The following is a 25,643-nucleotide window of genomic DNA, read 5'->3' on the forward strand; positions in this document are numbered from 1 at the left end:
CACTCCACGGTCACCGCATCAAAAAGGGATGCTAGGTATGCAATAGCAGGGCGCCAATCATGTTTCACTTGATCTATGCTCAGGGCAAAATCTGCATCGCTCTCATTTGTAGAATCCATTTGGGCATCCAGTGCGGCCACCCGGACGCAGATTCTCCAGGGGATAGTCTGACCGATTTTAGCCGAAGTCAGGTCTTCCAACTGAATCTCGTGAAGGAAAAACTACCCAACTCATTTTCCCTCTTCACCTCCTGCTTCTCGTCAGCGATGCGTTTGTTCTCATGGATTGTGTCTCTCGCCATGTTTCTATATGCTGCAATAAATGCATTTCCGCTACGAAACAACTCCTGGCTTATTATAAACTTCAATCTTCCACACAGTAGCAAATGGGTATGTGAGCTCATGACGCCATGTCATGCGGAAGATGATAGCGCCGATGACTACCTAGTTATTGATAGCAATGATGATGTAAGGAAAAGGCTTTCGCATACTCGCTGTTCAGCGGACAGATGTGAAATCCTGTCATTTTCGCTCACCCCTGCCTTTCTATCTTTATCCGTCGATTCATATTTTACCCGATCATACAGCCATCTTGATAACACAATCCGCATCCTTCGCTTTCGTAACTCATGTTGCGTCGGCGATCCTATTGTCTCCATTTAGCACTGCTCCACACAGTAGAATCTTTGTCAAAAGTGTAGAGTCAGAGTGTCTGTTTCTAAGCCACTTGGTGCGGCTTGTAATGCATTTCTAGGGTTCCAAATGTCTTGGTGCTGAAACGATTTTTTGTATAAATCTTTCCAGTGGGATGGACTTCAACTAATACTAATCAGTGCTACTAAACAGCTAAAACGTAGAGCCCCTGGGATCTACACTTTTTGAAAAGGTTGTACCTGGATAGTGCACATATATTATCGCTTTGCATAGCAATGAAGGGTATATCCATTTTAGAATTGACTAATTAACCAGATTTGTCTTAAACGCAATTATTTTATATTCTATTTATAAAGGTTGCAATGTATATTTGATGCAGACTGTGAGGAATATGATGTCAGGAATCCTTTCAAGGAATGGTGAATATCACCATGCTAACTCGAAGTTTACTTGCGCGGCATGCTACGTAGCCCAAGAGGTTCGCTTTTAAATTCTGCAATGGGCTTTGTTCGATATATCCAGATTTCATAATCTCGAGCTGGTAAGAAATCTCGCTTTCATACTGCACAGGCTGAGAAATTTCAGGATCGTTTCCAGGAGCTCGGTTTCAGTGCTTGGAAGCAATCCGCTCGGGCTCTATGGTCCAGAGCTAGAAGAGGAGCCGTAGTGGAGGGCTACGGAGTAATTTCGACCACCTGGGCACGTAACGATCCCCAGGTGGTCAGAAATACTCCTCAGCCCTCCACTACGGCTTCTCTTTCTCTCGATCCCCTTTGACTCCCACCCTGCTCCCATCTCTTAGGGCGCAGGTCAGGTATCCGCAGACACGTTTGACAGATGCAACCAAACACCAACCCACGGCGCAACTATTTGGGCCGTGACCCCTTTTCCCAAGCATTTCACCCCAGAAGAGCCGAGCACCAGGCCGGGGGAAAGCTTGTACCCATTTAAAAACCGGTGGGTACCCGGCGGCACCAGGGATCGAACCCGGTACCTCCCGATTGCGAGCAGCGGTGGCGTAGCGGTAGAACATCCGCCTCGCATGCAAGAGGACCGGGGTTCAAATCCCGGTGCCGCGCAATTCTCCACCGGATGACAAAAAAAAAAAAAAATCCGCGTGTCGATGGAATTGCATATACAGGTTTGGGGTGCGACCTGATGCCGGTGAACACCTCCGGCAACGCACTCCCTCACCAGAACAGGAGTTGGCCACCCTGGTGCAGTAATTGGCCACAACCTCCTATGATAAGCTCCATAAAACCCCGGCCCTCAGTCACCAGCGGCTGCGGAACAACTGACCACGGCGGCGGTCAGACCTGTGACGCAGCAGGGGGTGCTAAGAAAGCCTGGCTCCGCTGGACAGGCCGCCATTGGAAACTGACCCTGGCAACGTTTAATGCTAGAACCCTTGCTAGTGAAGCTAGTTTAGAAATCTGAAGAAGGAACGCAATAGATTAGTAAGAAAGAAACCCATCAACGAATTAGCGGTGAGGGGGAGGGCAGAAGAGTTCAGAATCTCGCTACAGAATAGGTTTTCTGCTCTAACTGAGGATGGCGACATTACCCTAGAGGCAATGAACAATAATTTCAGAGATATCATTACTGAGTGCGCAGTAGAAGTAGGCGGTAGGATAGTTAAAGAGGATACCGGTAAGCTGTCTAAGGAGACGAAAGATTTGATTAAGAAACGGCTGAGTATGAAAGCTTCCAATCCAACAGACCAGATCGAATTGGCCGAGATATCAAAGCTAATCAATAAGCGCAAGGTGGCCGATATAAGGAAGTATAACATGGAGAAAATTGAGCATGCTGTAAAGAACGGGGGAAGCCTTAAAGCGGTAAAGAAGAAATTGGGCATAGGCAAAAACCAGATGTATGCGATAAGGGACAAGGCGGGCAACGTCATCACTAATATGGACAAGATAGTCAAAGTAGCCGAGGAGTTCTATACAGATCTCTACAGTAGCCAAAGTAGTCAGGACCATAGTGAGATTGGCGGTAGGGAAAAACAGTCAGACGTTCCACCAGTGACGAAGGACGAGGTCAAGAAAGCACTAGAAACTATGAAAAGGGGGAAATCAGCTGGAGAGGATCAGATAACTACAGATTTGCTGAAGGACGGGGGGGATATCGTGCTAGAAAAACTGGCCACCATGTATACGCAGTGCCTGGTGTCATCGACGGTACCGGAAGCATGGAAGAATGCAAACATTATCCTCATTCACAAGAAAGGGGACTCTAAGGACCTTAAAAATTACAGACCAATCAGCTTACTGTCTGTTACGTATAAGGTATTTACTAAGGTAATCGCCAATAGAATCAGGACAACCTTAGACTGCAATCAAGCAAAGGATCAAGCAGGGTTTCGGAAACGGTACTCTACTATCGATCATATCCATACCATCAATCAGGTGATAGAAAAATGCTCGGAATATAACCAGCCCTTATACATAGCATTCATTGATTACGAAAAAGCATTTGACTCAGTTGAAACCTCGGCGGTGATGCAGGCATTGCGAAATCAGGGGGTAGACGAGCCGTACGTGAAAGTGCTGGAAGATATATATAGTGGCTGCACAGCAACCATAGTTCTACATAAAGAAAGCAATAAAATTCCCATAAAGAAAGGTGTTAGGCAAGGAGACACAATCTCCCCAGTACTATTCACAGCTTGTTTAGAGGAAGTATTTAGAGACTTGGAATGGGAGCAGTTAGGGATAAGGGTAGATGGAGAATACCTCAGTAATCTGCGATTTGCTGATGACATTGCCTTGCTAAGCAACTCGGGGGATGAACTGCAAATAATAATTGATGACCTAGACAGAAAAAGTAGAATGGTAGGCTTGAAAATCAATATGCAGAAGACTAAGGTAATGTTCAACAGCCTCGGGAAGGAACAGCAGTTTACATTAGGTAGCGAAATACTGGAAATGGTAGGCGAATATGTCTACTTAGGACAGGTATTAACCGCAGATCCAGACCATGAAAAGGAAATATCAAGAAGAATAAGATTGGGATGGAGCGCATTTGGCAAGCACTCGCAGATTATGACTAGCAGCTTACCGGTATCGCTCAAGAGGAAAGTGTACAACAGTTGCATCTTGCCTGTACTCACCTATGGGGCTGAAACGTGGAGGCTAACCAAGAGAGTTCTACTTAAGTTGAGGACAACCCAGAGGGCTATGGAACGAAAAATGGTAGGGGTAACATTAAGAGATAGAAAGCGTGCAGAGTGGGTCAGAGAAATAACTCAAGTTAATGACATTCTAGTGGAAATTAAGAAGAAGAAATGGACATGGGCAGGACATGTAGTGCGAAGAGAGGATAACCGATGGTCGCTGAGGGTAACAAACTGGATTCCAAGGGAAGGAAAGCGTAGCAGGGGGAGGCAGAAAGTTAGGTGGGCGGATGAGATTAAGAAGTTCGCAGGGGTCAAGTGGATGCAGCTAGCACAGAACCGGGTTAAGTGGAGAAATATGGGAGAGGCCTTCGCCCTGCAGTGGGTATAATCAGGCTGATGATGATGATGATGATGATGATGATGATGATGCATCTTTGCCGTCTGGTGAATCAATTATTATTAAGGGAACGCTTTTTATTTTCCTTACTGCCTGGTCTTGACACTTTGCTTTTCACGAGAACAAAATCAACAAAAATCACGCAAGTGCTATTTACTTATGACACACTAAAATTCACGCATACACAACAAAGGCTTTAACCTTGTGAGCCACTCGGGAGGTTCAGCTGCAGCTTTCTGGATTGCCAAACACCTGTCCACGATCTCCCGAAAATTAATTCTGGCAGGCCGTGCATCTTTATCGCAGTGTTAACCCACCATTCGTGAGCGCCATATACAGTGGAGGCTCATGAGCATAATTAAATCAAATGGTACCCCATCCTCACTTTCTACGCATAAGTACCGAATGCCACGCTGGTCTAGCGGAAAATCTTTCATTAGCGTTCTTTGCAATTTTGTTGGATCGGAAAACATTCATTTCGTCAATGCAGATGCAGACGGTTCTTTGCAAAACATCCCAAAGATATACTTCTTCCCAACAGTGTACAAAAAATAGTCTATTGTTTCTACCTTCCAGCATATTAAACAATGTGATCCGCAGGGTACAAATAGGTAACGCGAAATCGAGTGAAATAAACAGTTTGCAAAGCGCTACCGCATATATCTAGCGAGAATGGGCGGCATGATATACATGTTCGGGAACAGCAGCTAGCTGTGCTTACTGTACATGCACCTTGTCGGATCATGGGTTGCCCACTCTCTAGGGAGTTCTTTGTAATGGCAGGCGGCCACATGGTCTCATGTTTTATGTAAGAGGGGACCGTACTGTACATCAAAAGGACTGAGTATACTGTGAGCCACCGCTCGAACAAACGTCTTTATTCCAGCCACAGTCTGGAACACTGCGAGTGATCTTGCGAACACCGGTGAATGATGACGCTGCGTATGCACAGGTGAAAGAAGTGAAGGTTTTGGCACCGCGCTCACACAAATCCCTCCGGCAAGGAAGCGGCCACCCTGGTCGCTGTTTAGATGGAAGTGGGTCAGCGGATGTACGGCTTCATGCGCGAAACATGAACATCTTCTGAGCGCCGACGCCGATCGGCGACGGTATGCGACGGGAAAAAGCGGTAGTTGACGGGAGATGTTTTCTGGAGTAGGGTGTAAGGACCGATGTAGCTATGGAGGAACGTCTCGCACAATCCAGGCGTGCGGATTGGCGTCCAGAGTTGCACTTCATAACCGGTTGAGAAGGAGGCTGTGCGGTGGTGCTGGTCATAGCGTTCTTCCGTTCTTTCCGGGCGGCTTCAGTGTTGCGGCGAGCAATTTGCTGGTAATGGGCCATACATGTAGAAAACTGGTCACCCAATGGGGAGGCAGAAGCAGAGAAGGTGGGGTCGAATAGAGTTGTTGGTTGACGGCTATAAACTAAGATTGGGTTGTAGCCAGTGGTGCGTTGAACGGCGGAATTATAGGCATAGGTAACGAAAGGCAATATGGTGTCCCAGTTCTTATGGTCAGGACTCGCGTACATGGATATCATGTCGGACAAGGTGCGGTGAAAGCGTTCGATGAGGTCATTGGTCTGAGGACGATAACTAGAAGATGTCTTGTGGACGGGGTTGGCAGCGTGGAATACTTCCGCCAGGACTTGGGAAAGAAATGTCTTCCCGCGGCCGCTAATCAAGATACGGGGAGCACCATGACGCAAGACGATCGCTCACAGCAAAAACTCAACTTCAGAAGCGGCACCTAAGCAAAGAGGGGCTGTTTTCGCGTAACGCTTCAGATGGTCAATGGCGGTTACAACCCATCGATGACCGGTGGCTGTGAGAGGTAGGGGCCGAATAATCAATGGCGATAGAATCGAGAGACACAGATGGGCAAGCAAAATGTTGTAGGGGCCGGCAGAAGAGATGTTGACCGCTTATAATGTTGGCAAGACGGACATGATTATATGTATTTGGCGATGCTGATAGAAAGCCCGGGTCAAAGGTAGCGGCTTTTTATACGGTCGTACGTCTTGTGGTGTCCTAAATGACCGGCAGTGGCATCGTCATGGTACGCCTCCAACACTCGATGATGGAGAGAGCGAGGAACAACGGGAACCCACCGGTGACCAGTCGTGTGGTATACAGAGCGGTAAAGCGTTCCGTGTTTAATCTGGAAAAGGCGAAGCTGACGACGCAGGCAACAGTTGGGTGCCGGTGATTTACGGCGCAGGCGAGCGATAATTGTGCTGCAGTAAAGATCAGTCTGCTGCTATGCAGGAATGTTACTGCTTAGGTCCAGCGGAGAGGCCTTGATGGGTGCAACATCTAGACGATCACTGGAAGGCTGACGTGAGGGGCAGAGTGTAGTGGCCGCTTGGGAGTTGGTTGGAGTAGAAGACAGTGGGCAACGAGAGAGGGCGCCAGCATCGAAGTGTTTTGTGCCGCATTTGTAGGTGATGGTAAAGGTATATAGTCTTTTAAACGTATCACCCAGCAGCCGAGCCGACCTGAAAAGTTCTTTAACGACAACAGCCAACACTGCGCATGATGGTCGGTGACGATTATAAAGTGGCGGCCATATAAATAGGGTCGAAATTTTTGGACAGACCAAACAACGGCAAGGCATTCTTGTTCCGTAATCCTTTAGTTACGCTCAGCAGCTGTGAGAGAACGGCTAGCTTATGCCACTACCTGCTCTTCGAACGCAGCGTTGCGTTGCAAAAGGACTGCACAGATGTCTTGTCCACTGGCGTCAGTATGAAGAATGGTGGGAGCTGTATCATCAAACTGTCGAAGCACAGGAGTTGAAGTGAATGCATGCTTGAGGGATTCGAAGGCCTGTTCACATTTATTGGACCATAAGAAATGCGTGTCAGACTTCAGGAGGTTGTGTAAAGGGGCCGCAATAGAAGCAAAGTTTCGGATGAAACATCGGAAGTACGACGCCAAACCGAGGAAGCTGCGCAGTTCTTTCTTGCGTTTGGGCTGAGGAAAATTGTTTACAGCTGAAATTTTGTCGAGACCGGGCTGTATGCTCGCCTTGCTAACGACATGGCCGAGGACTTTGATGGTTTTGCTGGCGAAATGACATTTTTTGTGTTGAGCTGGAGACCGGCTCATGCCAGACATGTGAACTTCTCTGAGACGGTGCAAGTCCTGGACGAAGTCCAACGAAAATATGATAATATCGTCTAGATAACACAAGCACGTCTTCTATTTCATGCCTAGAAGCACTGTGTCAATCATGCGCTCGAAGGTGGCTAGAACATTACATAAACCGAAAGGCATCACATTGAATTCCTAAAGACCATTGGGAGTAGCAAATGCAGTATTGCCCTTGTCTGATTCATGCATGGGAATTTGTGAATATCCCGAGCGCAAGTTGAGACTTGATAAATACTCTGCTCCCTGAAGGCAGTCCAGTGCGTCATCGATGCGTGGTTGCGGGTAAACACCTTTGCGGGTTATCTTGTTAAGGGCCCGATAAACCACACAAAACTGCACAGAACCATCTTTTTTTCTGAGAAAACAACAGAAAAGGACCACGGAGTGCTCAATGGCCGGATGCTGTTTCGCGCGAGCATGTCGGCGACTTGGTCCTCAATGGTTTTGCGTTCTGATGAAGAAACGCGATATGGGCGGCGACGAACAATGGTTGATCCTTCAGTCTCTATGCGGTGGGAGGTGACACATGTTTGGCCTAAATTTGACGTACACGCCGACAAGTGTATAATCCAGGTTAACAATGATGAGGTGCTCACGGCCAGGGCTAAAAACGTACTCAAGGGCAGCGAGCACACGCAGTGGGGAGGAGGAAGATTCTGCTTCGAACTCAGTGTCCGCAATGTGAATGAGACAGTCACTGCAGGAGACAAGGGCAAATACCGACGATAAAAAGTCCTAGCCTAAAATTAGTTCATGAGCGCATGACGAAATAACCACAACCGCAATATGATGCCGCTGGTCATCGATGAGAACGCGCGCTGTGCATTGCCCTATGGGTGTGATGGTAGTAGCGTTGGCTCCACGGAGAGGGGGACCGATGTACGGAGTTGTTACTTTGCGGAGACGATAACACAAGTTGCTATTTATGACGGAATAAGTGGCACCCGTATCGATTAGGTGTGCAGCGTATACTCCTTCGATCAGTACTTTCAGCATATTAGACGGGTGTCCTGGAGGAATTGCAGAGTTAGTTTGTAATGCAGCTTTCCCTCCAAAAACTGCTTCTGTTAGTTTTTCGCGCTAGGAAGGAACGATTGGGAGAGCGGTTGAAAAGGGAATGGCCGGCGAAAAGGCGATGGTGAGTGGCGTCGGGTAGAAGGAGAGGGTCGAGAATTATCCTGGGAATCCTGCGGCGAAAGAGAACGACAGAAGGAATCGGAGTATGGGATCGTAGAAGCTTCTGGATGGCGCAGGCGGGCATTCTGTAATGGAGCGTAACCATGATGTTCGTTTTGCTGGCGCCGGCGATAGACGCGGGACATGTGACCGCCGATTCCGCAGTATTAGCAGACTGGGCAGGAAGCACGCCAGGATTGTCGATAACGGGGCGGTTGAGAGCATGGGACTACTGGAGCCACATGACCACACACACGAGCAGGACAAGGAGATTGGACTGGGGCAGGTGGCTTCGAAGCCATTTCAGCGTATGTGGGGAAGCAGCAGGTGGTAGTCGACGTAGCGGGTGCCACGGCGCAGGGGAAGGCGCCAGTTCGTCCTTGACGACGCTGCGCAAATCTGAAGTGGTTCGCGGGAGGCTCGGGCTTCGATGAATTAAACTTGCTTGATTGGCGAGTTTCTCTCGTATAATGGCACGGAAAATGGTGCGCAGGTTGCCGTCAACAAGAACGTCATCATTGATGCTGTCTTGCTGCAGGCGGCACGACTGAATTTCGTCCAGGCGTTTGCAGGTGGTGGTTATGTCCGACACAGTGGAGAGGTTTTGAACCAACAAGTCGTTGAATGCGACGATTCCGATGCCCTTAACAATATGGCGAACGCGTTCAGCTTCCGTTATAGCAGCATCAACTCGGCGGCAAAGAGCTAAAGCTTCCTTAATATATGATGTGCAGGACTCACCTTGCTGCTCAAAACGGGATTTGAGCTTCCGCTTAGCCTGCTCAGAACGACCAGATGGCGTGCCGAAATTTTTCCGCAGCTGCTTGGTAAATGTCGACCAATCAGGGATGTGGACCTCGTGATTGAGAATCCACGTTTTTGCGACGTCATTCCAGTAGAAGACAACGTTCAGTATCTTGTGGGAGTCATCCCAGCGGTTCAAGGAACTCACTCTGGTGTAATTATGAAACCAGTCTTCGACATTGTCGCCGTGAAGGCCGGTAAAAAGCTCGGATCACGCTCGCGGCTGATGATAGTTCAGGTAGGGGTAGCAACAACAGCAGGGGCAGATGCCGGGAGTGGGTGGGTTCCGTTGTCCTCGTTCATACCGAAGGGGTGTGAGGGCAAGCGAAGGCCGAAACAGAGCTCCAGAGGGAACAGTAGACAGGTCAAAGGTGAGACGCTTGGGATACTAAGGGCACTTCCACCACTTGTGGGCCACCGCTCGAACAAATGTCTTTATCCCAGCCACAGTCTGCAACGCTGCGCGCGATCTTGCGAACACCGGTGAATGATGACGATGCTGCGTATGTACAGGTGAAAGAGGTCAAGGTTCTGGCACCGAACTCCCAATATCACTATATTTTGGCCCATTCAAATCCATGTCCAAAAGGTACACCAAATGAGGATGGTAATTTGACATCAAGAACACGTGAGAGTGAGTCACGGGTAGCTGCGGTTAAATAAACATTTTGGATCTGTAAAAGCAGCCTGTATATACAAAGCAGCTGTTTTACGTCTATAGAAACGGATTGTTCGTGCTAGGGTTATTTTTCTACTGAGTGCAAAGAACGTGATGGTTTTGTTAGAGTGACACAGATGGCAGAGGACGAATGTGAAGTGGGGCGAAGATAGGGTGTGCGTTCGCATGCGGTGCAGTGTGACGACTTTTTAGAGTGATAAGGACCAAAGAAGGCGGGTAAAAGATTGAAGAAGCCTACAAAACTGCCATCGCGGGGAATCGTTTTTCTAGGAAACCACCCATGGTGCAGAGGGAAACATCATGAAGCGACCTTCCATTTTATTGCATTATTGCTCCCGCTAAACGGGAGACGCCCCGACCGAGGTGTTGCCCTATCTGGAAATCCTATGTGCCAGAAGTGGCTTGTACGTTGACCGTGGCGACGTTTTATATATTCCGGCGCACATGGCATAGAAAACAGCGAAAATGGTAGTATCGAGGATCTACATAGAGGTAACGCGGCCGAATGAGCACTACTGCCCATGGTAAAGCGCCACATCACTCATGTGAACCCAGGCTCCAGGGTGTGATTCCGTTCTCTCAACGGTAGGGTCCTCTGAGCAGCGTCACCTGGCGACAGATAGCGGAAATATTGTAAAAATGAAGAAGAGCCCGTTTAGAGCACGCCCCACTCGTTGCTTCAGTGGTGCAATGGATTGACACTGCTTACCTACCCACTAAGCCAATAAAACATCAATTGGAGTTTTGTAAGTTTTTCCCATTTCTTTTTAAATCGTGCGCCTTTCTTACTCGTTTTGAAATCGCAATGTTATATTAAGCTACTGATATATCGCCTGGGGTGTGTTCGCTTTTAGGTCGCATTATGTGATGTTTTTAATTCTTGATAGCCGCGAAACCTGCCGTGAACAGAGCCATGAAGTGACAGCATGACAACGCTGACACTGTTCAATTGCCTTCACAGTAACCATTTCCTGCCTTCAGAGAGTGTATGTTACCTTTAGGTTGCGTTCACGCACATCTCTCGGTAACAATCGCCGTTTAACGCTCTGAGAGGCAACCAGTGAGGAGAAAAACGTTGCCGGACCCTACCGTTGAGAAGACGGAATTACGCGGCGCTAGGTCGTCTCTCCAGAGACCATGTCAGGAGTAATAACGAAGTTAACAATTTGGCAAGAGGAACGCTCGTCCGCATCCTCTCATCGCGCATGAGAAGCATTCCGCGCAGACCGTAGGTTCGGCGAAATTTGAGTACATTCTATAAGAGTTAAGAAGAGGAAAAAAGGCTCGCGCATCTGGAACATTCGTGCTTTTTCACAGTACGGCTTTCCTTTGTAGAAATTCCAAACGTGGTTACTTTAAGCATTTCTGCCCGCGATAGTTGTTTTTTTTGTCGGGCTTACACAGAGGAAGCAATGAGGACCCATCTTTGGAGAAGTCCAGACCAGAAAGCTGCCACCACTAGTGATACAGGGTGCCAGCTTGTGGTGCTGAGTTTAGTCTGCAGATAGCACGTGTTACGTAGCACGTGTTACGTGTTACGTGTTACTCGCTTCTTATTAATATTCAGTAACACATCAAACGGGGCCCCTTGTGGTCCTGATCTTCAGGTATTGCTAGGGCAAGTACCATAATACCTATGAGGATCTCCTTTATGAATAAGTTGGGCAAGGCTTGCCCCTGGTAATCTCATTCGGGCATCATCGGGGTTTGGCAAAGGTAAGTGAGCACATATTTCCACACCAGGCACTGAAAAATGCCTCGTGAGGAGCAGTCGTCCAGATTTAAAGCAAATGTGACCTTTATATAGACAAGCCTGGGACCACATAAGTGGCTCGGCCGTTCAAAATCTCTGAAGGTCTCGCTAGGGCCAAAGGAGACCTAAAAGCGGACATACCCGCACGTTGCCCGCGTAGGTCCCTTGTCGGGTATCCGAAAGAAGGTCCGATGGAATTGTGGGCTCTATGCAGGAAAACGTTGGGCTAGCCCAAAAGGGGCTACCTACCCGAAAACACAATAGGTACCGCATGGACTATGAAGGGGCCTAAAAGCGGTTATGCCCTTTTGCTATCCACAATGGTGTTTTGCATGGCGCTTTAGGGCAGATGCTACTCAACTGTGAGTCTTCAGCAGACAGAAGATGAGTTAGCCCAAATGGGACAGCCAATTCAAAGCCGAATAGGTACCTTATGGGCCACCGCATTTTAGCTAACCCCTCTTCTGTCTGCTTAAGGCTTATATTTGCGTCGTATCAGCCCGTATGGGCCTCGACAGGGCTGAAACAGGGGCATGTCCGCATTTTGCTCGCAAGGGCCATTTGTGAGGCACTTGCGGCACACATTATACATTTGGGCTTTCATGAGCCAGCCCAGTCAGGCTGGCTGATGAAAGGCTGAAGCGGGCCCGAAGTGAGCTGTATCTGGGTTTAACATTCCAAAACTATCCATCTTTAGACTGCTATTTTGTTATGTAATTCCTATTATACGCTCCGGTAATCGGCCCTTCTAGAGCTATCACATAAAAGTTTTAAGTATATTTGTAACATTACTAATGATTATGCTCTGGGTTGCCACTTATGCTTCCCTGCGCCATTTTTGTTCAGCATGAGCCATTAAAAGAAAAATTCCAAACTAACATTTGGAGACTATGTGAGCGAGCCCACATTGGAACTGTGTTAGAAGTAAGCTTCTGGTTTGTTGCTCTGTATAGAATATAATGTCACGAAATCCTGCACTATTTTTCACATTTCATAGTGACTTCGATTTGAGCAGCCCAGAAAGTTCCAACTTTACCCATAAGGCTGCACATGTGCCAGCCTAAATCAAGCTGGCCTCCGCAGAATCCGCACCGGTGCTATTCATGTATTGTAGGGAATAACCCACATCACCATTAAAAGTTTGAACAATGGGTGAGCCCCCGCCTATGCACAAGTAGGGCTCATTAGTAATTTTGGCATGCTGCCCACGGTCCGCTAGCTGGGAAGAATATGGGCAGCCCTATTAGGGCTTATCACACGGGTACGAATTAGGACCGATCGGAGGGTATGTCCTCTGATCGGAGTCCGAGTTTCAACTCTGAGTCCGAGTTGAAATCCCGCATAGGTCCCGCAAGGCTGCTCATACGCAACACACATGGGCTGCTCATATGGGCTCAACATGAGCCCAAACTTCCTAGCTCACTTTATGCTACTTGGGTAAGCTTTATGAAGTCAAGCTTTGTCTTTTGCTACGGCCTATCAAATGATGTCCTTCGTTTTTGTGACTACACATCCCCCGGTCACACCAACGGGGCACACAAATAACTGAGACGAAGAAAAAAGCCAAATATAGAAACTGACCTTTGCTGCAGGAATAATATCATTGCGCGTGTTTTATACTGCAAACAATTCAAACAGGGCAAAGGAAGCGGAAGTTCACACGCCGTGTATTAGAGCGTTCGCAGTATCGTAACGTTGCTTGTCTTACCAATGACAAGCAACGTTACGATACCGACAAGCAAGCTCTAATTCTGAAACGGAGCGGGCCTGAGTAAATACAAGGCACAGTTAAAAATAATTATTAACTGCTCATAACTAACAGAAATGGTGTTTTAGAATAGTTCTGTACTAACAGGACGTGAAACGTCGCATATATATATATATATATATATATATATATATATATATATATATATATATATATATATATATATATATACCAAATTGTTGCCCACGGTGTCATTGTGTAAGGGTAAATGATTGTAGCTACGATTGTCTGAATAATCCCAAATTTGACTTCGGAATATTTTTCTGCATTTATTTTATGATTCTTCTTGCTTTCAGCTTGAGTAGAACAAACACTGAGACAGGCGCATGGGAAGACCCGCAGAGTATTGGACCAAACGCGTCTGTCATAAAAAAGTCTCACATTCATTCAACATTAGGATTCTTGCATCCACTGCACAGAAAAACGCCCACCACAAGGTACGATTGCTCCGAGAAGAGAGTGTGTCGTGCAAGCGATCTTCAGGTCTTCTCCCTTTCCAAAAGTATGCAGTGTTAGAAAGCCATGTCTGTATTTGACGCCACACTCGCTCATTAATGTTTACAAGCACAAAACCTCTCGCAGCAGGAAATTGTCAGCAGCACGCGTGCGAGAATGAGAGTGCTTTAGATTGTTTCAACAACTCACTAGACATATACCGAGGCTTTATTTTATTTTTTTTTTAAGGGGGGAGGGGGCTACTATGGACGTCATGTGCTCTAAGCAGGAATGGTGCATTTCAACGCATATTTTGAATACGCCATATAGTATGTGCTAGTCCCCCCAAACACGGAGCACGTGCCGGTGGAAAACATGATCTGCTTCGTCCAGACTGCTCACGAAGGGAACGCCAACAGAATCAAGCTGAGCATCCGGGCGATCCACACGCACCCAAGATATACAAATGCGCATATCCTTGCAGGGAGAGACACAAAACGAATTTTGTTCGGTCGTGTGCTTCGTTTTATGTTGAGGTACTGGTGCATAGACGTTTACTGCAGTCCTGAGCGAAAAATCCTTTGCTTCCCATTCTCCTCATCACATGTTGCAAATGTTGCTAACTTTGACGTTTAGATGTTTTATTCTCCCCAGAACATGCATGCTCCGATGAACGCCATTCCATTTGTGCTAATACGGAGCGTATTCGCACGAGCCGGTCACTTGACCCATCCCGCTATGAGAGACTGGCTCATCCGAGTCTCCAATCATCAACAACACGAGTGAGGGTACAGGGAAAAAATAAAGCAAATAAAGTGTTGATTTATACATATATATATATATATATATATATATATATATATATATATATATATATATATATATATATATATATATATATATATATATATATATATATATATATATATATATATAAGCAGATCAATTAAGGGAAATGAGGGTGCTCGTTATAATACATGAAGGAAAGAAGCCAACAGTCGGCGAGGCCAAGGAAAGCGTTGGGGATGGTACTTTTATGTCTTTCCTTCATGTATTATAACGAGCACTCTCATTTCCCCTTAATTGATCTGCTTGTAGCTTACGGGGGTCTCGGTTCTGGCAGTCTTGGAGCCATAGGTAGCGTAAGAGGGTTCTAGCACAGCTTTCGCCCGCGCTCTTGATCACGTTCTACGTGACGCTGGCGGTAACAAAGGACGTTCTACGTCCGCCGCTATGGCTGAGGGTGGCGCTGGTGAACACTCTCAAGGTTCGTATACAGACAACATAAATACCCAAGCAAGTAGCAGGAGGGACAGCGGCCGATGTAGCTCAGTTGGAAGAGCACCGGACGCGATATTCGGAGGTCGTGGGTTCGGTTCCCACCATCGGCACGTTGTTTTTTCTTCTACTTTGTGTTTAAATATCTTTCCCCTAAACAGATTACATTACTAATTTCTGTGATTATCTAAGCAAACATTAAAAAAAAGACATATAAGTACCATCCCCAACGCTTTCCTTGGCTTCGCCGACTGTTGGCTTCTTTCCTTCATATATATATATATATATATATATATATATATATATATATATATATATATATATATATATATATATATATATATATATATATATATATATATATATATATATATATATATATATATCTTGTGAGACAGCACTTGCACAAAACGTCTGTTCTATTCCAGAGCCAGCTGGCACACAGCGCGCGACGCTCCGAGCAGCAGTCAGCGATGATGATGATAATGATGATGGATCTATACAGATGAAAGAGGTGAAAGTTCACGCGTTGCGCTCACACAAATCCCCCCGACAAAAGAGCGGCCACCCTGGTCGCTGATTACAGGGATGAGGGACGACGGGCATAGGGCTTCATGCGCGAGGCGTGGACGATCTCTTCGGAGCGACGACGTCGATCTGCGACGGTGTGCGAGGGAATAACGCAATAGTTCACCGGAGACGTTTGTTGGAGTACTGTATAAGGGCCAATGTAACGATGGAGAAACTTCTCACATAGGCCAGGAATGCGGATTGGTGTCCACAGGAGAACTTCATCACCGGGGTAAAAGCAGGGAGTTCGATGGCGTTGATCATACAGGGCTTTGCGTTCCTGTTGGGCATCTTCAGTGTTCAAACGGGCAAGTTGGCGACACTGGGCCATACGAGTGGCAAACTCTTCGCCCAGAGATTCAGACGTGGAGGGAGCAGAGAAGAAAGTAGTGTCCAGTACTGTCGATGGTTGACGGCCATAAACTAAAAAGAAAGGGCTATAACCAGTAGTGCGCTGAACAGCGGAATTGTAGGCGTAGGTGACGAAAGGTAAAACGTTGTCCCAGTTCCGGTGATCAGGAGCGATATACATGGATATCATGTCGGACAAAGTGCGATGAAACCGCTCGATGAGTCCGTTGGTCTGAGGGTGGTAGCTAGAAGAAGTCTTATGGACGGTGTTGGCTGCGCGCAGTATTTCCTCAAGGACTTGAGAAAGAAATGTCTTTCCACGGTCGCTAATGAGAATACGAGGAGCACCATGACGCAAAACTATCGCACGCAGGAAAAAATCGGCGACTTCAGAGGCGGCACCGGAGCGAAGAGGTGCGGTTTCAGCGTACCGCGTTAGATGGTCGATGGCAGTGACAACAAAACGGTTGCCGTCTGACGTCAAAGGGAGAGGACCAAATAAGTCAATGGCGACCGTGTCAAAAGGCACGGATGGGCAAGGTAGAGGTTGCAGTAGGCCAGCAGGAGGGGATGTTGAACGCTTGCGATGCTGGCAAGACGGACATGATGAAATGTATTTGGTGACGCTGGCAGAAAGCCCAGGCCAGAAGTAGCGGCTCTTGATACGGTCGTAAGTTTTAAAGTGGCCTAAATGTCCAGCAGTGGGGTCGTCGTGGTAAGCCTCCATAATTTTAAAACGAAGGGAGCGAGGGGCAACGGGTACCCAGCGTTGACCCGTAGGGTGATAAACGTCGCGGTAAAGTGTTCCATGGTGAAATCGGAACCGACGAAGCTGACGGCGCAAGCGACTGTTTGGGACAACTGATTCTCCACGGAGGCGGGCGATGATTGTGCGGCAGTAAGGGTCAGCCAGCTGCAGGGACGAGAAATCAGCATTGTTGTCGAGTGGAGCTATAGTGATGGGTGCAACATTCAGGTGGCCAGGAGAAGGCTGACTTGGATGGCAGCAGGGAGAGGAGACCGTATGTGGGGCCGCGTCAGTAGGTAGCAATGGGCAGCGGGAGAGGGCGTCAGCGTCGAGGTGTTTTCGCCCAGATTTATAAGTGATGGTGAAGGTGTATTCTTCAAGACGTAGTACCCAGCGACCCAGTCGACCCGATAAGTTCTTCAGCGATGACAGCCAACAGAGTGCGTGATGGTCTGTGACAATGGTGAAGTGGCGGCCATACAAATAAGGTCGAAATTTTTGAACCGACCAAACAACAGCGAGGCACTCTTGCTCGGTAATAGTATAATTACGCTCAGCTGCAGTAAGCGTACGACTGGCGTATGCGACGACTTGCTCTTCAGACACTGCGTTGCGTTGCAAGAGAACCGCGCCAATACCGTGGCCACTGGCGTCTGTGTGAAGTATGGTGGGCGCGTCAGCGTCAAAATGGCGAAGTACAGGGGTGGAAGTGAGTGCCTGCTTGAGAGCTTTGAAGGCGTCTTCACATTCAGTGGACCAGGTGTAAACCACTTGGGAAGACACGAGCTTGTGTAGCGGGGCAGCAATTGTTGCAAAGTTCCGAATAAAACGGCGGAAGTAGGAGGCTAAGCCAAGGAAGCTGCGAAGATCTTTCTGACGTTGGGGCCGAGGAAAATTAACGACAGCCGTAATTTTTTCGGGATCAGGCTGGATTCCTGCCTTACTGACGACATGGCCGAGTACTTTGATGGTCTTACTGGCAAAGTGGCACTTCTTGGTATTCAGCTGAAGCCCCGCCTGGGCAAGGGACGTGAGGACATCAGTGAGACGCTGCAAGTGCTGAGTGAAGTTTGACGAGAAGACAATGATGTCGTCGAGATAACATAGGCATGTTTTCCATTTCATGCCGCGAAGCACGGTATCAATCATGCGCTCAAAGGTGGCCGGCGCATTGCAGAGTCCGAAAGGCATCACGTTAAATTCGTAGAGACCGTCGGGGGTAGAAAAGGCAGTCTTGTCCTTGTCTGCATCGTGCATAGGAATTTGCCAGTATCCCGAGCGGAGATCGAGACTGGAGAAATACTCAGCGCCTTGAAGACAGTCTAATGCGTCATCAATACGAGGCAAAGGGTAAACATCCTTGCGCGTGATCTTGTTAAGTGCCCGGTAATCCACGCAGAAGCGGACTGAGCCATCTTTTTTTGCGAACGAGGACCACAGGTGAGGACCAAGAGCTCGTGGATGGTCGGATGACATTTCGAGCAAGCATGTCAGCAACTTGCTCCTCAATGATTTTGCGTTCTGCTGCTGAAACGCGATACGGCCTTCGTCGAACAATAGCAGAGCCATCCGTCTCTATGCGATGAGAGGTGACGGAGGTCTTCCCCAACGCTGAGGCGCACACATCAAAAGACTCTCGGTGCCGCAGGAGGACGTCTAGCAGAGCTGTGGACTGCTCGGATGTAAGGTCAGGGCTGATGGCGGCTGCGAGCGCAGAGGATGTCGGAAATTGAGGCTTGGCAGGAGTCGGTGGTGCGCTGGAAAGTGTGTTGAGGGGAACGGGATCGCAGTCAAAAATAAACCCAACTGTGGCTCCTCTGGGCAGTAAGAACGGCTGGAGAGTTGTATTAAGGGCCGCAACGACCGCGCAACCGCTGGTGAAGGAGGTGAGGCACGAGGCAAGAGCTAGGCCGTCGGAGGTCCACCGAGGAGCGGGCATAACGAAGGCTTCGCCATCGAGAGGGTAGTCCAATGCCACGATGATCAGCTGCTCGCGTCCTGGGGGCAAAACGAAATCAACTGCTGCGAACACGTGTGGTGGTGAACAATCAGAAGTCGGTAATGTATCGGGGTCCGCAAGATGAATAAGGCGCTCACGGCAAGAGATGAGGGCGGACGCCGACGATAAGAAATCCCACCCCAAGATCATGAGATGAACGCACGTGGGGAGCACAATAAATTCGATATGATGCCGCTGGTTATCGATGAGGACACGTGCTGTGCATTGGCCGGTGGGTTTCATAAGAGTTCCATTAGCTCCACGAAGTGGCGGACCGATGTATGGCGTTATAACTTTGCGCAGATGAGAACACAGAGAGGAATGCATGACGGAATAAGCGGCGCCGGTGTCGATGAGGGCCTCAACGTACAATCCTTCAACAATCATCACTAACATATTCGACGGTCGCCCAGGAGGAATTGTAGATTTCGAACTCGAAGCAGCTTTCCCTCCAAAAACTGCTTCGGTTAGTTTTCCGTTATAGGTTGGAAGGGTTGCGAGGCAGGACGAAGCGGTGACGTGCGGCGAAAAGGCGAAGGGGATCGGCGTCGGGAAGGACGCGAGGGCCGTGAAACATTGGTGGAATTCGGAGGAGAGGAAGAACGCCGGTAAAAGTCTGAGTAGGGCAGTGCAGAATCATCAGGCTGGCGCACGCGGGCACGTTCAAAGGGAGCATAACCCCGTTGCTCGTCTTGTTGGCGGCGGCGACAGACACGGGCAATGTGGCCACGTATCCCACAATAGTAGCACACAGGGCGGGAGGGGCGCCAGGCTGTAACAGGACGATGCACTGTAGGATATGGTGCCATTGCCGCGACGTGACCGCACACGGGTGCCGAACAAGTCGGGGAAGGCGGAGTGGGTTGCCGTGAAGTAATCTCGGCATAGGTTGGCAAGGAATGTTGGGGGGCGTTGGGAGGCGGCGAGGGAGGTTGGGAGGCAATGGGAGGTGGGGCAGGTGCCACAGTGCAGTTGAAATTCGTCAGTTCATCTTTGATGATGCTGCGCAAATTCACCGTTGCTGGCGAAAGAGTTGGAGATACTGCAGAGGGATTGGTGAGGCCGTAGAGCTCCTCCCTGATCATGGTGCGGATTAGGGACCGCAAATTTCCATCTATAAGGGAGCCACCATCACTGGGGTCTTGCACGAGGCGGCAGGACTGTAGCTGGTCCAGACGTTGACATGTGGATGTGATGTCAGATACGGACGACGGGTTTTTAAACACGAAGGCATTGATAGCAGCAGTGTTGATGCCCTTAATTAAGTGGCGAACACGCTCAGATTCAGGCATAGCAGCGTCGACACGGCGACAAAGGGCCAGAACGTCCTCGATGTACGACGTATAGGACTCGCCGGGCTGCTGGAGACGAGCTTCAAGTTTTTTCTTTGCCTGCTCTGAGCGACCAGCCGGAGTGCCGAAAATTTTCTTTAGCTGGTCCGTGAATGTAGGCCAGTCAGCGATGTCATCCTCGTGATTGAGAAACCAGGTTTTGGCGACGTCAGCCAAGTAGAAGACGACGTTTAGCAGTTTATGAGCGTCATCCCAGCGGTTAAATGCACTGACCCTGTTGTAGTTGTCGAGCCAGTCGTCGACATCTTCACCGCGAAGGCCAGCAAAGATTTGGGGATCGCGCTGGCGGCTGGTGACAGTCCAGGCAGGGGCAGCCGCACCTCCACCACTTGTGAGACAGCATTTGCACAAAACGTCTGTTCTATTCCAGAGCCAGCTGGCACACAGCGCGCGACGCTCCGAGCAGCAGTCAGCGATGATGATGATAATGATGATGGATCTATACAGATGAAAGAGGTGAAAGTTCACGCGTTGCGCTCACAATATATATATATATATATATATATATATATATATATATATATATATATATATATATATATATATATATATATATATATATATATATATATATATATTATCTTTGCATCAGACAAAGGATTTCCCGAAGTTCCTCCACTCTGGGCAGTCGGCAGCCGGTTTCGCTCCAGCTGCCACAGTGTTTGCGCAGGGTTTACCACAACTGTCGAGTGAACAATATGGCAGCGCCCAGGGAGCCCCCAGATCTGCAGCCACTATACAGGAAAAACTGATTCACCATCTAGAAGTCGAGAAAGTTGCCAAGGCCACCTGCCTCCATTAAGCGCAATAATCGTTTCGAATATATACAGTGTCCCATAAAAGAAGGAAAAATGCTTCTTATAGTGAAAGCCATGTTGCTGGGTCTCCATCTTCTTAGTTCGAAAAAATGCAGGAAATTCGTTGGGGGCCATAAATCAGGGTTGATTGCAGATGGTTCATTTTTAACGATTGTTTGTTACACCACAAAAAGCCTATCGTGGCAATAATTGTAAAAAAACTACTCGGTGGCCGTGATATGCAATACTTTTGCCGAGTTAAATCAAAAGCGGCAACCATTCGCAATTATAGTATATTACTGGAGCGAATAACCAATAACTAATCACGCAGATACTTCAGGCCTGCAAGAAGATATTAACAAAGTGCTAGCATGGTGTGACCAATGGCTCATGACTCTGAATGTAAGTAAGACTTTCCAGCTATCATTCCGGCGCCGCAATAACTATGTCGCTCCTACTTATTATATTAACAAAAACCCTGTTGCCCTTTCTGACTCCTGGAAATACTTAGGTGTCAATCTCTCTAATGATGTAACCTGGACACGTCATGTTAACAGCATCAATAAATCAGCTAACTGGTTGCTAAGCTATTAACGTCGCAATCTGGCATTTTCACCTTCCTTTCTCAAATTACTTGCCTACAAGACCCTAATTCGCCCGAAACTAGAATATGCTAGCGCTATTTTCAACCCTCATCACAGTCGCCTAATAACAATCCTCGATTCCAATCAGAACCGCGCCGCTAGATTTATTTTATCCGATTATTCTTACAGCAGCAGTATTACAGCATTAGAAGCACAGCTTAGCCTTACCCCCCTGTCATATCTGGTCGTAAAACTGCCCCTCTCATTGCTTTTCATAGATTTTATCACTCATTGCCTCCTGTCAACGATGTAATCAGACCACCCTATTCCCGCAATACCCACCCCAACGCTGTGCATCTCCCACGCACCCGCACGGTCACATGCTAAAACTCATTTCTCGTTCGCACTGCCAATGATTGGAATCACCTGTCTGACCATATTGCCACCATCAGTGACCTGCCACGCTTCAAGTCTTCAATCGAAACCCATCTTTCAAGCCTCCCCTCATAAATTACTTTTGTCATGTTTGCCGATCCCTCATGTAATGTCCCGGCTAGGGATCTTTGAGGTATATGGGGGACTACTTATGCTACTCTGAATGAAAATAGTCCAAAAATGCGGGAATCTGTTGAGTTTCCAAAAACAAGTTTCTAATAAGGACAAAGACACGCCACCTACGACATCCTATATTTGGTTTTTGTTCATATTTACATATCGTACTTTATAAAGCTAGAGCCACATACAGACAGACTAACGATAATGGTCGCCCTGAATTCGCCCTGAATTGCGCTCGGCTCTTTTGGGGTGAAATGCTTGGACAAAGGGGCCATGGACCAGATAGGGTTGAAAATGGGGCCACAAATGGGCTTTTGTTGCGCCAGGAGGACTCATTGCTGTCCTATTGCGGAACAGACCACTGCCCTATCGGCCCAACCTGTGTCAAATCGGTGCAACTATTTCTTAATGGTTTTCAAATTTTGTTGACCTTTAGGCAACGATCCCTGCCACAAAACGCCTACATTTCCAGAAATGTGGGTTCTTGAGGAGACATTAGTTCAAGATGTCCTTCCCTGCTTTTCCCCAAGTGCACTGCGGACGCGATGTCCATTCTACGCGCTCTTTATGTTACTCGCTCAGGCTGCGGACCTCTCGGGCGCTGACCTTTCTCGGCTGGATCTGAGCTACGTGAACTTCAAATGGGCCACCCTTCGTCAATGCAACCTGGCGTCGGCCATCCTCAGCCACTGCTGTTTCGTGGGCGCTGACCTCGGTGAAGGTAATCTCGAGGTAAGAATCACTGCATGGGTGGTCTATGTCGTGAACCTTAAACTAGCGTGCAGGTGGCACAGTAGTTTGTGCGTGACGCTTTCTTGGGTGTCTCCATATAGCGTCATCTGTTGGTCGCCGCCAGTGAACTCTCTGTATTTCAAAAAAGCTTTTTCATACTGTAATATTGAAAAAGTTGCTGAAGTTAAACGTACAGCATATATTAGATAATAAATATTAAATGCACTTGAGGCAACTAACGGTAATTGTTTCCAGTTGCTGAAGACCTGCCCCGCCGGGGTGGTGCAGTGGTAAGACGCCCGACTACTGTGCCGGAGTTCCCGGGTTCGAACCCGACCGCGGCGGCTGCGTTTCGATGGAGGCGAAACGAAGTGGCGTCGTGTGCTGTGCGATGTCAGCGCACGTTAAAGATCCCCAGGTGGTCGAAATTACTCCGTAGCCCTCCGCTACGGCTCCTCTTTCTCTCTTTCCACTTTCATTCCCACCTTCCTCCCTTCCCTTACGGCGCGGTTCGGGTGTCCACAGAGCAAGTGTGACAGTTACTGCGCCTTTCCCTTCCTGTGAACCAATTTAACTTATTTAACTTTTTAACTGAAGACCTTGATGTCTGATTTGTTTATACGACAATGTAGTTATTCGAGATTTGGGCAAACCTGAAGTTAGGAGGAACAATTGTAGAGCGAGGATAGTTTTCCTAGCACACTTTGTACCGTCCTTCAGCAGATTTGCAGTTTCCTACTCCTCTGAAGCTGCTTTACCATATGTATTGCATATAAGGTCTGGTTTAAATGGAGAAATTAAGTCTTAGGAAATTTCAGTGAAGCTTCGTTTTTGGAATATTCTTATTTTATATATTTTTCTCTGAGACACTGATAAGATTTTTCATTCCGTTTCCTATTCCAGTCTGTGCTAAAATGAGGAAGTACCATCGTATGGCTACTACATCGGACCTTGTCGAGCACCTTAACATCTTTCACACTAACAGGGTTCGCGCGCATAATGAATTTACTATTCCCTTTCAGTCCCCTGAGGACTATTGTGACTGTGCAACCACTATAAATATAAAGCGAGAGCATTAATCGCCATGCTCCGCGAATTCCGCCGATTCAGGCGCGTTGACTTTCAGCGACCTTCAGTTGCTCCGGAGCTATGCTGGTTCGTTTTTGTGGCTAGCCACGTCATTCGTTGTGTTTATTGCCCCACCGACACGCAAGCTCTCTTCACCAACATAGCTGTAGCCGTAGCGCGCTTCCGCTGCCAGACGGCGTAACTGATCGGGAGCTCGGCCGTGGTTGAAAGAGGAGCGCAATGATCGCCTAAGCACTGCGCGCTGCGCCGTGGATCCGAGCGAAGCTGGGCCATCTCGGAACATTAAGCAAAAGATGTTATAACTTTCTCAGCGAACAACATCGTTTCTCTTTGTATAACTAGGTTTGGAAGAATTAAAACTTCAGTATATTTATTACTTTCAAGAGCTCTTCATATTCAGCCCCCGGCAGCTGGCCGGGGGCGTGTCAGGAGGGCCCCGCAAGCTGAGGTCATGTGAGGTTACAAGATCTATTCATGGCCTCAGCCGCCAGGCGGATCGCGTGCCACTGAACGGTGGGATATCCGCTCCGCAGACAAATATCCCAGGTTCCCAACTGTCAATGTTAATGCCGGCGCCTGGGGAGTCGGCACATTCCCATGTTATATGATCTAGTGTGCCTTTTTGGTCGCGACTTTTACACTTTGAATCTTCTTCCTTCCTGCTCTGTGTTAAGAAAGCACAGACCGGAAAGGTGTAGTTACCTGCATGTAATCGCCTCCAGATGCGTGCTTCATTAATAGTGAGAGACCGATCTGGGGGTGGGTAGACTTTTCGATCCAGTTTGTAATATTCAGGGATCTCATTGTATGTGATAGCGCAATCTTTTATTCTACTGCTGCCCTGCGGTATAGATTCGGGCCAACAGGGGCGCAGCTTCGTTGTCAGGGACATACTTATGTGCTAGTATCCATATGATAGATACGATTCTATAGTAATGGGATTTGAGAGCAGATACTTTTTGGCCTCCTTTGAGATCCATCCTTTTGCAAACTTCTAGACAGGCGTTTTGCTGTCGCTGAATATAGTTTTGGCCTGTGTGTCAGTGCATGCGAGCAATATTGCGAACCCTTCAGCTGCGCTGATGTCACGGGGGCGTGTTGAGGCCTCAATTTTAGGTGCATCTTCTCCATTTACTACTGCCGAGACGGCTGCTCCGTGTCATCCACATGATGCGTATACATAAGCAACTTTCTCGGCTGCTGTGTTCCATTCGTTTAGCGATGGCGTTTGCTCTGTGCGCTCTGCGTTCTTTGTTGTAGTCTGGGTGCATGTTTAGAGGTAAGGGTGGTACCAGTATGTGTTCTCTATAAGTTGGGTGGGATAGACTTTTTGTCTGTGGGCCTCTGTCTGATTGGAGTCTGACCCAGTCTATGTTGTTCTGCCTCTCTCCTTCTGACATATTATTTCCAGTTGAGCGATTCTGACTGCTTCAGTGAGTTCTTGCCATGTATTATGAATTCCCATTTTCTCCAGCTTCTCTGTTGATGTAGAGATGGGGAGGCGTAGTGCGCGTTTGGCGCATCTAAATTGCAAGGCAACCTAGATCAAACTTACGTTAAGCATGCCTTGGAAGGTTCGGATGAACAACTGATGAGTAAATTAATCGAAAATATGTATTGGACAAACTGAAACCGAAATGCTCCA

At 47.9% G+C, this 25,643-nt stretch overlaps 1 protein-coding gene across 1 annotated transcript in view; it reads left to right on the plus strand.

The window, feature by feature from the left end:
* The window catches only part of LOC146177489 (BTB/POZ domain-containing protein KCTD9-like), a 69,834-nt gene that overhangs the window by 36,461 nt on the left and 7,730 nt on the right, over positions 1-25,643 (plus strand). The window contains exon 7 of the mRNA XM_084581578.1: positions 22,760-22,909. Within this exon, the coding sequence (XP_084437704.1) occupies positions 22,760-22,909 (150 nt within the window). The remainder of the gene's footprint in view (positions 1-22,759; positions 22,910-25,643) is intronic.

Source organism: Amblyomma maculatum, chromosome 10 (assembly GCF_055883805.1).
Source record: "Amblyomma maculatum isolate TAMU_Amacu chromosome 10, ASM5588380v1, whole genome shotgun sequence".
NCBI classification, from domain to species: Eukaryota; Metazoa; Arthropoda; class Arachnida; order Ixodida; family Ixodidae; genus Amblyomma; species Amblyomma maculatum.